Source organism: Grus americana, chromosome 2 (genome assembly GCF_028858705.1).
Source record: "Grus americana isolate bGruAme1 chromosome 2, bGruAme1.mat, whole genome shotgun sequence".
In the NCBI taxonomy this organism is placed as follows: Eukaryota; Metazoa; Chordata; class Aves; order Gruiformes; family Gruidae; genus Grus; species Grus americana.
Window position 1 is genome coordinate 49,681,798 of NC_072853.1, and position 13,784 is coordinate 49,695,581.

The window sequence follows — 13,784 nt, forward strand, 5'->3', positions numbered from 1 at the left end:
AAATGTAGCCTTTTATCTTAGTTTACTTGTTCTGGTGCAGCCTCCTATAGAAGTACTCTAAATAAAGCATTTTAAATCAGCAGTTGAAGTCATTCCTCTCAAGTAATCTGGCTATGAAAAAGTTGCCGATGGGTTTTGTGCAACATTTATTTCCAGAGGAAGGAATGTTTTTGTTCCCCCTATGATTCCCCTCCAGTCTTGATGGCTGGTTTAGTGGAAATGTTCAGTTGTCAGAAGAATCAAGATTGTGTATTATTTAGATCTTACCAGACAAGTGGGATTTGTTCCTTCCATTCCAGTTATCAGAGAGATTAACCCTTTGCCCTCGCAGTCCTAATTGCAGTCGTTCTGAAACAAAGACGCTGCTTGTACAAGACCGCAGCAAAATGGAGTATGTGCCAACTGGAATGTTTCTCTGGTGAATGAGGGTTGCGAGTATTACATAAATTTTGTCTTGCATTTCAGGCACCGATAAAAGCAACCTGTGAAGATATGTCATGCAAGACTGGATTTCCTGAAGATGTGCACAGTGCAGTGGTGTCAAGGAGCGTACATGGAGGACAGCCTCTTCTCAACGGTATGGTTAGAAAAGATGTTTTGATTTTTTTTTTTTTTTTTTTTTTACTTCCTCTAGCTGTAACCATAAATCATTCTGGAGTATTTTCATCCTTAAATAGGCCACAGACTCTTGCAGGAAAGAACATCAGCTGCTCTGTGATTATTTTTTCATTACTGTCATAGGACTTGGAAAATCTGTTGGCATTAGTGGTAGCACATGCACCTCTGTTGACCGTAATTTGAAAATACTGAGCGTTGCGAACCTTCCTGTGATTGTCCACTACTTCTCTTTCTCAGCACAGCATTCACACTGTTTCTTATTACCACTGACAATACGTGCCATCAGTCTATACTTAGAGCCCATATATGAATGACAAGATAAAGAAAATTTCCTGTTACATTTCCCATAGATGTCCTGCACTTACACCCAGTCCTAGCGCTCACGTTAATGCAGAGGTAGTTCCCTTACTGCTTTTTCTTGGTGACCTGAGGAGAGATGCCTGTGGAAAGCAAGACAGGACAGGCAGCAACACGAGAGAGCGGTTGCCTGTGAGCCCTCGGTCGGTGATCAAGAGAGGCAGGACAGTGCCCGTGCTGTCTTGTGGGTGGCATGCTGCTCTCACCCTGGCACATACCTGCATCAGAGTGGCATGGTGCCCAGGCCGAGGATGACCCTTTCCTGAGCTCACGGTGTGCTCAGCTAGTGCAAGCCCTTGCCTCTGCTGGGGATGTGCTGCGGTCAGTACATCTGTCCATGTGTCATCCTGGTTGGGAATTTGGTTTGCTGCTCTTTCTGGGCCTATTTGTCAGGGATAGAGTAATCATCTGTAGGACACAGAGGCATATGCTCTGAATCTTCCCTAGATTTTTCCAACTAGTTAAGTTTCAGTATACAAATTTGTAGAAGTAGAACATTTTTTAAAATGTGTATTAACTTGGCTGTTTTCTAAACTGCTAACATAGTCAGTTCCACAATTTCCAAATTAGATGGAAAAAAAATTTAAGAACATCAGTTTTAGACGGTTTCAAATACATCTTAAATAAAGACTAATTTAATTTGTTGGTTTTTTCACATATAAATATGGTTACACAGATCAAGACATTTGAATGAAAAAAATTCTAATGAGTCTGCAAAACAAATGAAGTGAAAGCTGTAGTCCTGATTTTACATGCTGTATGTAGCAGTCTCTCTTCTTAATTATATTTTTACAGACCTGTTTTTCTTTTTTTTAGAAGTATAATGGAAACATGAATGCAGGATGAATTGATTAGCTTTAGTGTATTTAAAGTTGAGTTATTAAAGCTTTTTCTGTTCAGTTTCAAGGAAGTATATTCTCCTACCACAGACTTCTCTTTTATTAAAGAATAGCTTAGAAATTCACGTATTAAAGTAAATGTTCTGCCAATTGAGAAAATAATAAAAGAGGAAAGAGAATTTCTGTTACTTTCCCACCAAATGGGAGTTAATAGATGACTCTGCTGTAGACACCTGCAATAGCCGTCGGCACTGGGAACTCCTTTGGTAGGTGACGCACAAACCTGGAGAGAGGGCCAGAGACAGAGAGCTCAGCAGGCAAGTGCTTTCCAAAAGTGCTGCCTTGAAACCACCAAATGTTTGTTACTGGTTAATTATCATTCTGTCGGTTCATCTTAAAACAGAGATCACACAAGTTTTGAGATCTACCCTGCCCCATGAAATTTCTCTTCACTCTTCATCAAATTTCTGTAATTTCTCCTTCTTCCCCGCCCCCCCCCCACAGCTAGGACTGCCCACTGATTCCGTGTCAGCATTGCTCATACGAGTCTGATGATAATGACTGACCATCCTTAACTGGTTGTGAACTAGTAATGTAGGATGGCAGACTGACTTCCTTTCTCATTACTCATTGCATTCACACAGTCCCTTGTCTTGCTTCTCAGGAATGAGTGAAGCATGACTGTTGGTTTGCCCTTGAATGGTATTAAAATGCACAGCATTTTAGGGAAGTAGGAATTGGAAAAACTGTATGAGGCATGCAGTATGGATCAAATCGTGTCATCTGGTTGAGAAATGACCTGGGGCAGTTTTGTTTCCTACCACTTTTTCATCAGTTGAATTACTGCAATGGTTAATTCTTTTGAAAATTCTGACATGCTTAAAAGCATATAATTTGCTGGTTACACATAAACATACGGTCCGTCATTGCACGGCTTTGACTTAAATTTAATTACACTGTCATTTTGAAATACTATTGTTGTCAAAAGCCTATTTTCTGGTTATTAAACTAGATTCAGATGACGCTGCAATTTAAGTATAGTTGTGTGACATTTGCTTCTTAGGGATAACCATGGGCCTGATTCTGATCTCGGTTGCCTTGCCTGTCTAGCCGCATGCTTATATCAGTATGAATTCAGAAGTGAGCCATGTAACTGTAGGTTTTCTATATGGTTTGGAAGTGAAAGCTTTAATTTTCTTTGATTTTTGTGCATTGATACCACAAGCACAGAGGCTTTATGGTTCTCTCAGACAGCTGCGGAATAATTTGAACCTGACTAAATGCTTTCCTGACAAGTTAGTTCTTAAAATACTGACCCAGAAAATGACCATATGTTTATTATCTGCCTTGTTCATTTGCTTTTACCTTGCATGGTGGGCGACAAACCTCTTAAGGTCTTCATTTTCCATCTTACCAAAAAAATAAAATTAGAGTTATCATATGACTTGTTGATCTGTGCCTTTCAGTTGTTACAGTAATACAGGATAGCTGAGTTTTAAAGTATTATCATGAGACATAGTTACCTTAGAGTATGGGGCAGGGTTCCACCATGCGCTGCAGGATACTCTTGTTTTCTGGAGACGTTTCTATTTCTGTATTCAGGTGGTGCTTGTTTTTGAGGGAGGGTAGGACTTGTTCCTATGACATTAAAAGAAAAAAAGTCTTTACAGTCAATAATGGCTTTGTCTTTTCATTCATATGGCTAGGATAATATGTCAGCCTCCACTAGTATCTCCTTCTGTACATGAGGGCATGAGAGGCCACTACATGTTCAGTTGTCACAATATGTGAAAAATTGGTGGAGCAATACGTTCAGAGTAACATGAATTGGAAAAGGAGAAAAACCTCACCTTTATTAATGAGGGTAGAGGGAAGGAAAAAGAAAGATAGCTGCCCTTGGTCTCAGGATGAGGAAACAGGGACCCCTTTGTAGGGAAGAGATGCAGTTAGTTGGGAAGGCACAGCAAAAGAAGTTGGAAACTACTCCTTCAGTAGGTTGAGACTGAGCTGTGTAGGAGGTAGCCTGCAGCATAGGCTATGTCCTGTTGCCTCCTCCTGGCATAGTGTCACCATTGTCCCATGTTCCCTGGTGCAGACTTCACCCATCGTAGCCTTGGAGACTCTTCAAAGCTGATGTCTTACACTTTGTCTTCTACAAAGTCTGGCAAGTCTGACTTGAAGATGCAATACGTTCAGGTAACTAGACACATGTAAACTAAGTATTCTAGGTCTGAATTTGGATTTATTTGTAATGTTTTACATGTTGTTCCACTTAGTACGAGTCACTTCAGTGAAGTTATGGTAATGTTTACCAAGGAACTAGGTGAGCTCAGAACTACTACCTTCATTCCTGTAAAGGGAGGAATAAGAAAGTAATAATCTCTGAAACTAAAAGAAACTTCATACAACTCTAAAAAGTGTCTTACTGATAAAACTGTGGAGTTATTTGGGCCTCCACATCTTTTAGAATTTAATAGACTTCTAGATATTTTAGGACTAAATGTTCCAACATTAAAAAATCCAAAAATAAATCATATGCAAATATCTCACCAGCTATCACCTCGTAGAAGTAGATACCGAACCCAAATTTACAGGCACAGCTCTTCTGAATTGCTTCTGTAAAATAAAATGTGAGGACCATAAGTAAGATGTAGTATTTGGAGAAGAAGAGGTTAAGTTGAAGAGGGAGTTATTTTTAATATCTTAAATGCCCTTGCTTGTGCTGGTTTTATCGCAGTTTTGTAGTTCATCCAGGAAAAAGTACTTGTGGCAGTTTGATATGTATGTCCAGCCTGTTTATCTAATCTTTGTTCTATATCCTGCAAATTTTAAGATACAAATAATGCATTTCTGCTAAAATCATTCACCTAGGAAGGTTACTTGAATGGTTATTTGCAGAATCATATCTTAAAATTAGAGATTCTTACTCTGATAATTTATTTTAGTGGTTTCTTATCTTTCAAAGACTTTATTTTAACATTGTCCTGTTACTAAATGCATATTAGTTCTGTGCTGAGCAAATTCATTGCCTAGACAAGATTCTTAAATGTATCCTTTGAGTGTTGTGTAGGTATAAAATATTTCTAAGTTTTTTGAGTTGCACAATGATAAAGAAAAAAAAATGTTTTGGTGTTGATCACCGAGATAAGCGGTGATTATGGATGAGTAACAGTGCAGTTTCATGAGCCATTTGAGCTGGAGCGAGCTGACAGCGTTGCCAAAAGAGGCACGCTTACGCTTTCCCTCCTCTTTGAGCCTGGTACCAAGTGTTCATGAAACCATAAAATGAATGGGGTTAGCCAATTTATCTGGGGTAAACTCCCACTCCCACTCCTTGGGTTCTTGCTGAAAGATGTTGTATGCTTCAACAGAGCCACGGTGTCCCTGCTGCCTTTTCTCTTCTAGCAGTGAAATGCTTAGAAAATAATATTTGTTTTGATGCTTTCAAACTGAGTGACAAAACTTGATTTTGGCATTCCCACTGACTTATTTTGTAGTTTACCACTGAAAATACCAGTTGGTCTGAAACAATCTAGAAACGCGTTGCTGGGAATGTGGTGCTGGGGAATTGCCTGGCATTTAAAAGTAACCAATGTTTCTTCGTGACGTAGGAGGTTACATGGGTGCTGCCTGTCCCAAGTGAAGCTGCTCGGCTTTTTTCTGTGCTGCTAGTGGTGGTTTATCATTCTATGTATAAAAATGCCCATCATCAGCTAAGAATAAAATTCCTTTTAAAAAAAGTTGTCATGCTTAAAGCTGAAGTCAGCAGCGTATCTTTTAAGATTTATGTCTTGTTCCTTTCCATAAATAATTTTTATACAATTATATTCTTACTATGGTAGCTTTGATATTCCCATACACATTACCAGTAGAGCCAGGGAAAGTATTTTTAGCAGAATCATATTTTCCAAGAGGGAAATTTAGTCTTTCCCCATAAAAAAAAAAAGTTAGACTTTTTTTTTTCCCCTCCATGAAAAAAATGAAAATGGTAACCACTTTGTTTGAAGTCTCCTTGCCTTAAGCAAAAAGACGATTTGACAAGTTCCTTCCAGGCAGACAGCCAAAGAATCTCAGATGGATGGGGTCTCTCTATGAGCTGCTGGCAAGCTGGAAAAAAATGTTTCAATTCTTCGCAAATGTACCGTTTTCTAAAATTCTCTTCCCGCACCCCCCCCCCCCAAACCCAAACAAAAAACCCCAAGAAGACAACCTAGCAACCCCTAAACACCATCCTTCTAGTTATTCTTTTAAGCCTTAGTGGGAGTGAGAATTATTTTTTTTTTTCCAAGAAGATTATGTTGGGAATATATTTACATTTTTGCCCCAGTCCTGCTTAACATTTAGTAGGTTTAGTTTTGCCCTCTTCTATGTGAAGCAGAGTAAATTTTAATGCCGTTACTTGGTGATGCTGTGCCTTGTAGAGTTACTTTATGTTACAGTTGTATTCCAATTCTCAGTCTCTTGCTTTTTTAATCCTTTTCCTCTTTTCTCAAACAGCTTTGCTGTTTGTCCTCTTTCCGTACCCCACTGCATCCTAAATTCTCCTGTGTCAGTATTGAGCTCACTACCCTGGATTGGAAGAGCTGCTTCTGTTTGCTTTTAACTACACCAGCACAGTGCCTGTTTTATGATGTCTGTTGTCTATTCACGTACCAAGCTCTTAATGTATTCTCAGATACTTGTCCCCTGAAAATTGGAGCTTTCTTTTGCTGAAGCAAGAGATTGCTTTTCTTGAGATGTGGTTTCCTACCTCCCTTTTCCCAATTCCTTAATTAAACATAGAATATATCCTAGAGTATACGTAACATATGTTCACCTTACTGAACCATGGTAAAATAATTATTTGAACGGTGACTCTTTTTTTTCCTCACTTTAATTTCTATAAAGTTCTATCTGATTTTTACATGATTTTACTTTTTAGTATTAAGATACTGATTAATGTTGGTATTTTATGATTGTAAGCAAAACATTACATATATAAAACGGAGAATAAAGGTAAATAATGAAATTCACCTATGTTTTGGATGTGGGCAAAGGACAAACATTTCAGAAATGTAACTCCATTATTCCTTGCTAGACCCTCAATCTATTGTGGAATGGTAGTATTTGGATCAAGTTGTATATCCAGTATAAAGGAATTTATCACCTGAGTTCTAGATAAGAAGCCATTCATTTTAAAAGAAACATGTTAACATCTACTAAACTAAATGTTTTCCTTTTATGGAATATTTGGATTAGAGGTGGAAATATATTTTGTAGTTAAAAAACTCCTAAATGTATTATTCTGTTAACTTTTTCCAGAGAAGAAACTTGACTTACCTTTGTTCCGTGCAAAAGGAACACTGCTTCTGTTTCCGGTGTTGACTCTTTATAAATACATCTTGATAAAGAGAAAAATACACTTACCGGGAAATTATACAAATCCTGAATGGTTGCGGTGTTCTGGGATGTGTAAATTACTATCTATCTTAGCTAATTAGTCCAGCTCTGCTAGTCATTTCTGTTTATGGTGCATTTACTTGGAATGCACTGAATTAATTAGTACTTATTCCCTTTTTCTGCATTCAGCTAGCTACTTCCAAGGATCTCAAACGTAGTGTCCTTTTTCTGTGCAGAAATATGAATTATGAGAGCGGAGTTGTCAGCTGCCCCCGTAAGCTCTGGGTATGGCTGAATGGGGGACGGCAAAGGAGATGTTTGTTTCTGCCTCTGAAGCTGGGTCTAGCTTTATACTATTTCTAACACCATTTAGTGCAGCCTTAGCTCAGTTTTAAGCTATGCCATCTGGCCTTGATTCCCAAGGGACCATTATTTCTCCTGGAATTGCTATAGTTAGAGCCTTCTCCAAGGCTGACCCCTTCTCTAGGGGAGTCTGGCAGTTGCAAAGCTGTGCGGAAAGCCTCCTCAGCAAAGGTGCCCTTAGCTATGGGAGATCTATTCAGTGATAGAAGAAATGTCGCTGTCGCTTTCAACAGCTCCATTAAAATATATATTAATATTTGTTTATGTGGGTGGATCAGTATATGGAATACATGGAGCAAAAACTCAGGTGAGGCCATCTCTGTTAGTAATAAGGTGAGACACATGGTATGTATAATTAAGCATTCAAATTCTCACTTGAGACTACAATACATCTTTTGTTGACTTGTCATCTTTCTAACAATCCAGAAGACAAATTTACCAGAGCATCCTATTGAACTGATATTATAGGAGAATGCCCTTTATTACAGAACATATTACCATGTTAAATAGAGATAAATTTCAGTAGTATTTAAACACTTAATAACTGCATTAAACCAAATACTACTGTATGAAGACTCAGATGTCAATCAGCAAATCCAAGTACAGTTTGAACTGCTCTGATTTTGGTTGAGTGCAGTGAAGCAGATTCATTGCTTTTGGTTGAGCCTGTGACACTCAACATGGGGGCATTTTTTAATCTGGAAATGGTAACTTTTGGGAGAGTTCACTTCCAGACTTTCAGGGCATGTCCTAGGTACGCATCAGAGGCAGTCCTGCTGAACTGAGAAGACAGGAGGGGCAGAAGGAAGGTAGAAGGGAACCATGTCAGATTTTGGATGAAAGGGAAATGACTAGAGTTGCTATTATCTTTTAATTAGTCTGTAGAAGGAGTAACTGGCCTTTGGTACCCTTTAAATCTCTTTCCAATTTAACGCAGCACAGGTGTTTTTCCACTCCTCTCTGTATAGCCCAGCTGGGTGATTTGCCCTCCAGAGGGCAAGGAGAATAATGTTGGGAGATGAGTGGGGGGAAACTCTGGAGTGGAGAATGGGGCTGAGGCTGGGGAGAGGATGGAAGCAGAAGAATCTGGGTCATGAAGGATGCTGGAATGCATGGAGGAATGAATAGAGACCCTGGTGTAGTTCAAGGGGGAAAGGAAAGCACAGGTTTTCCACAGCTCTAGAAAGAACAGAGAAACTTGGCATTGGTTGAAAAAAGAAGGCAGAAGCGACCTAAGGTAGGAAGGAAAGTATCCTGGAGTACTTTCAGATTTCCTCATGACAACCAGTTGGGCATCTGATACCCATCCTAAAGGAAATGCCAGGGACCCAGTGGAGCTCACCAAAGAGAATTAAGCGAGCGGATAGTGCTGAAGAGCTTTTCTAGAAGAAACTGCTAGGCCTTTTTGATGTCAGAATGACAACATGATGCCCACATCTCCCATTTTTTTGCAATTTACACTAATGCCAAGAAAATTATCTGAGTATTCAGCCAAGATCAGAACATGCACAAGGAAGAGCCTTTTGAAGATAACTGATCTTACAGCCAGAGTATGGAGGTTCACTAAAGAAGTACCCATAGCTGCACATCATGGCTTGTCCACTGTTCTGGAGGTAGCGTTGGGTTTGAGTGCTCCGAGTCCATCAGTGTCTGTAGAGTGGTCTGGAAACCCACTGCTGCTTCTTGCTGTGAGTGAATTGGTACCAGTAATGTTTTGGGGTTTTTTTTCATTGTTTCTCACCTTGACTATAGATGGACAGTTTAAGTGCATGTAAAAATACTAGCCTTAAGTAAAGCTAGGAGAGGATGTACCAAAAATGCAACTTTATTTCCTTGAGTTATAAATACATCACAGTGATGTGGCTGCAGGATGAGTGAGTTATGTCAGCAACCTGATCTGACACAAAACTACGCAGGCTTTTTGCGGTGGGCTAGTTCTCACCTGGGTCAGCTTGCTTTGTTGATTTACTGGGACCTGCTGTGGAAAAGGAGTTAAGTTAATGAGAAAAGGAGTCTGTTAGGGGTGGTGGGAGAAAAGGAAGTCATAGCTGAATGAGACTCCCTTGTGTTAGATTCTCCATCAGGCATTTTGTTTCTTCCCTTTTCTCCCTCTAGTGCAACCGGGAGCTTTCTTCCTGCTGTTTCAATTTTTTCCAGGGTTGGGCAGCTGAGGATCAGGTCCCTGCCTGTTCCCTGCTGCATCCCAGCCCCATCCAGGCATAGTAGCGAATTGCGCTGGCGGTTCTTAGCTGGGTTGCAGATGACAGCGAGCAATCCCATTAACCCGCCAGCCTGGCTCCAGATAATCCCAGAGAACCAGGACACCCAGTGCTGCTGCCCACGGCTGCCGTCCCTCGCCCTGCTGCAGGCCCTGCCTGCCCATGGGCACTGATGCTCCGGGCAGAGGAGCGGCACAATGCGGCTCGGGTCCATCTCCTCCTTCTCCGAGCTGCCCACAGAGCTTCAGAAACTGGCCCATTTTGCATTTTTCCTCTTCCCTGTTTTACTGTCTGCTGCGTTTTGGCAGATCTGTGAGCAGTGGCAGATGATATGATCTTGTCTGCTTGCCTGCAGGAGCAAGCTCTTTCTTGTGCACTGTGCTGCCTTTTAAGAAGTAGGTTTTGTTTGGTTTTGAAAGTTAATGGCACATGCCTCTCAGGTTGTAGAGAAGAGGAATTATTTAAGACCCTCTGTGAGTTCCAGTTTAACATTCTCTTAAATAGGAAAGTTACGAATTCCTAAAAGCATAATTTGTTACATAAAAGCTATTAAAATAGCAGTGCAATCTGTTAAAGTGCTTAAAATTTTGATTCTCTGCAGTTTAAAATGTGAAATAAATGTACACTAATTGTTTTGAATGGAGATGAAGATGGTGTTTGAAGCCAGTCTTTAAAGAAATTAGTGAGATAGCACTGCAGTTAATGGTAGAGCACTATTTTTCTGTAATGGGCTCAGCAATGTTCTTTAATTAGCTTGCAAATTGATATTCAAATACAAGTAAACTGGCAATCAAATACAAGCAAAACATCTATGTAAATAGACTTTGGTTTCTGCATTTAGCATACCTGTATCAAAATTAAGTGTGGGTAGAGGGGTAGCTCTTAGTTGTTTTTCAGCATGGAGCTTTTATTAATGATGGCTCACTGGCTGTATTAGGTCAATAGTTTGGTTAAAGCACATGAAAAGAGGAAAAAAAATCGCCTTTCTTCCACAAGTGAGTGGCTTTTAAGCATTAGTAATATAATACTGAGCATGTATGAGGATTTTTCCCCATCTTCATTTCTTTCAGGTTTTGTCAACTAGTTGTACACATAGAATTTGATGCGTAGCTGAGTCAGTGGAAATTATTCTGTTGGCTTTCCTAGATTTGGATCATGTTTATGTTCATGATTAAAATTATTGCTGTATGGTACAGCCATTGAACTTTCAAGCCTTGTGACAGAAACTGGATGCATAAAACGTTATTGGTGGTTGTGTTGTAGGTTTTTCTGCTGCATATAGAGTGCAGGTTCTTCAACTTAAATTTAAATTAATGCCTGGCTTACGTAGTTTGTAAGCTTATTTTTCTACAAAGGAGAATCACATAGCTGGTGCATAAGAACTGTTGTGAGGAAAGGTAAATAAAGATCATACATTTTAAATTTGGATTTCAGGGTCTTTTAAAACTCTTTATTTTCTAATCTATAAAACATCTCTCAGTCATTTACACACTGATAACTTGCTAATTACCCTAAGTGTATTGTTTCTTGACAGATGAAAGTGTGACTGCATCAGTGTGTCAGCTATGCATTTTTATCATCCCCCCATAGTATTTGTTGTTCAGCATCATCAAATTCTTATCACTGTGCATTCATTGGTAGGTTATGCAAAAAGAGCCTTGGTTGGTTTGTTCCCTTCTGAAGGTGTTCATGTTGAAAAGGGTACCTATTGCATAAGAGCAGAAATACTGCTGAAATTAGTGGAAACTGGGGCAGCACATGCGGGCAGAGAGCATTTGTGTGTATGAAGGGAGCTGGAGAAGGTCGATATCGCCGTGTTTTCCAGGCTGTCTGGAGGAGAGTAGCAATGGAGTGAAATTTTCACCTCTTGGAGTGCGTTTATGCAGAGCTGAGATATATTAGGGCAGGAGTTTTAACAGCTTGGAGCAAAAAGCACATCTAGCATTTCAGGTGTTGGAGGTGTTGTTGCTTACCTGGGATTGATTCAGCGTGTTTCCCAGAACCAGAATGAAGTCTGTATCACATTGACACTTCAAAAACAAACAACAACAACAAAAACCCCTCTCATTCTTACGCTGCATGTCGCTATCTGCGCTTCTGACTGTGTCAAGTCTCATTTAATTAAAAACTCGTCATTATGCTTGTATGCAAATTAAATATTTAAGAATGATACGTGTCATTATTTGTAAAAATGGATAATTTTCTCCTTAGAGAAGGTGACTTTATCAGTTGTTACAACTGCAAATGATCTGTTAGTTATTTCTTCCTCCTGATTTTTGCAACAAAGGCTCTGTAACTTACAGATACTGAACAACAGCAACAAAAAAAAACCAAAACCAAAGTAGTCACTACAATGGAAGATTTTGTTAGCCTTCAGTGGGTTTGTTATTTAAAGGAAACAAAGCGTGGTGAAATCACAGGTGCACCTGGCTTTGGGGCCCAATTTTGCAAGAGAGAAATGTGTGTTGTGATCTCAGCAAAGCTTCGCATGGCTACTCCGGCCTGCAGGTCATAGCGCCCGGATGAAGTGTGGCTTAAGGTGGCCACCGTCTTGGAGTCTGTGGGTTTTATATTCCAGCTGATTCGATAACTTTGCTTTTCATTTGCAGTCATGCGTGTTCCTCTGAAACCATCAACAAGCTTTTTGTAGGGTAACCAAGAAAGATCTTGGAAAAAGCTGCCTTTGAAGACCGTCCGCTCGAAGGCAGGCAGTTGTGTGACTTCTCTTGCATACCGTAGGAGACTGCTCTGCCTGGGTCGGCCAGGGAGGAAAACGCGTTGTGTCGCTTGTCTTGCGGAGCTGCGCGCCTCGCGTGGCCTGGCAAGCGGCTCGGGGCTCGGCCGGAGCTGGTCGATGGGCGTGGGCCCCGTTGTTTGGTAGATCAGTACGCTGTAATGAACTCGGTGCTCCAGTGCCCTGGTAAGGATCACTGGGGGGGATAGGAAGATGCCTGTTTTTCTGGAATGAATCAAAATGAAAATTATGTTTGAAGATTTTTTTTTTTTTTTCTCTCTCATGTAGGTATTGGATAACCTTTCTTAACTTCCTCCACAAACACTGAAAAATCCCTGCAATATGAACTCCTAGGTTATCTGTGAAGTGGAAGCTATGTGGTTTTTCACGATGACGTTTTTTTGTAAATACCATGAAATAAATTGATAACTGCTTCAGTGTTTAAAAGGAAAGAAATCTAAAAGAGTTTTGGAGTACTTTGTTGTTGATCTGTTTCCTGATTGTTGTTGTTGGAGGTGGTCTGTGTTTATTCCTCTGGGTCAGAGTTGATGTTTTTAATTTGCAAACAAGTAAAATACTGTGGATGTGAGCCGAGCAGAGTCTGGCAAGGGTTTTATGTAGTTCCCTCTATGTATTATTTTAATTGCGATAACTTCTTGTAAAGCGTAGCTTTGTAGAAGGTGTAGAGATAGATAAACGGTTTGATAAGCTGTTACACAAATGTTTTAATAATGTCTGTCAGCCACACGTATTTATGATGCAGAGCATTTTCCAGGCTATACGTAGTGTCAAAATGTCACTGAAGGTCAAAACATGCTGTGTTTGCTTAGAGGTCTTTTGCTTTTATTTGGCACTAGACTTCTCAAGTCTCTGTTTGTATTATTGCTTTAGTAAGAATCTTACTGTCTTTAATTTTAAAATTTTTGCTAGCCATGCAGTGATCAGCCACAGGATAAATTGAATTCTGAGAGTACAGTGCCGTAAACTAAGAGAGGGAAAAGGTCACCTTTGTGTGATAAATGCAAACTGTGTTGATACCATTATTTATCTTATATCACATACTTTAACTTCACTAATTTTACCAGCAACAAAAGTTAAAATGTTTTATTAAGCAAATGGCAGTATTAGACAAGTCTTTAGAAAGAGCTGGAGATGCCCAGAGGACAGTCAGGTCTGTTGTACTCTGTGACAGGCAAGTGATTTTGGGTTGTTTCAGAATGTACATGCCCAGTTTTGATAAAATGACCAGGGGTCAATACTAATTTATACACAGTC

The 13,784-nt window shown here is 39.8% G+C and overlaps 1 protein-coding gene across 1 annotated transcript in view; it reads left to right on the forward strand.

Moving 5' to 3' along the window:
* CDH2 (cadherin 2) overlaps positions 1-13,784 on the forward strand; it is a 122,103-nt gene that overhangs the window by 11,275 nt on the left and 97,044 nt on the right. Inside the window, exon 2 of the mRNA XM_054817067.1 lies at positions 466-577. Within this exon, the coding sequence (XP_054673042.1) occupies positions 466-577 (112 nt within the window). The remainder of the gene's footprint in view (positions 1-465; positions 578-13,784) is intronic.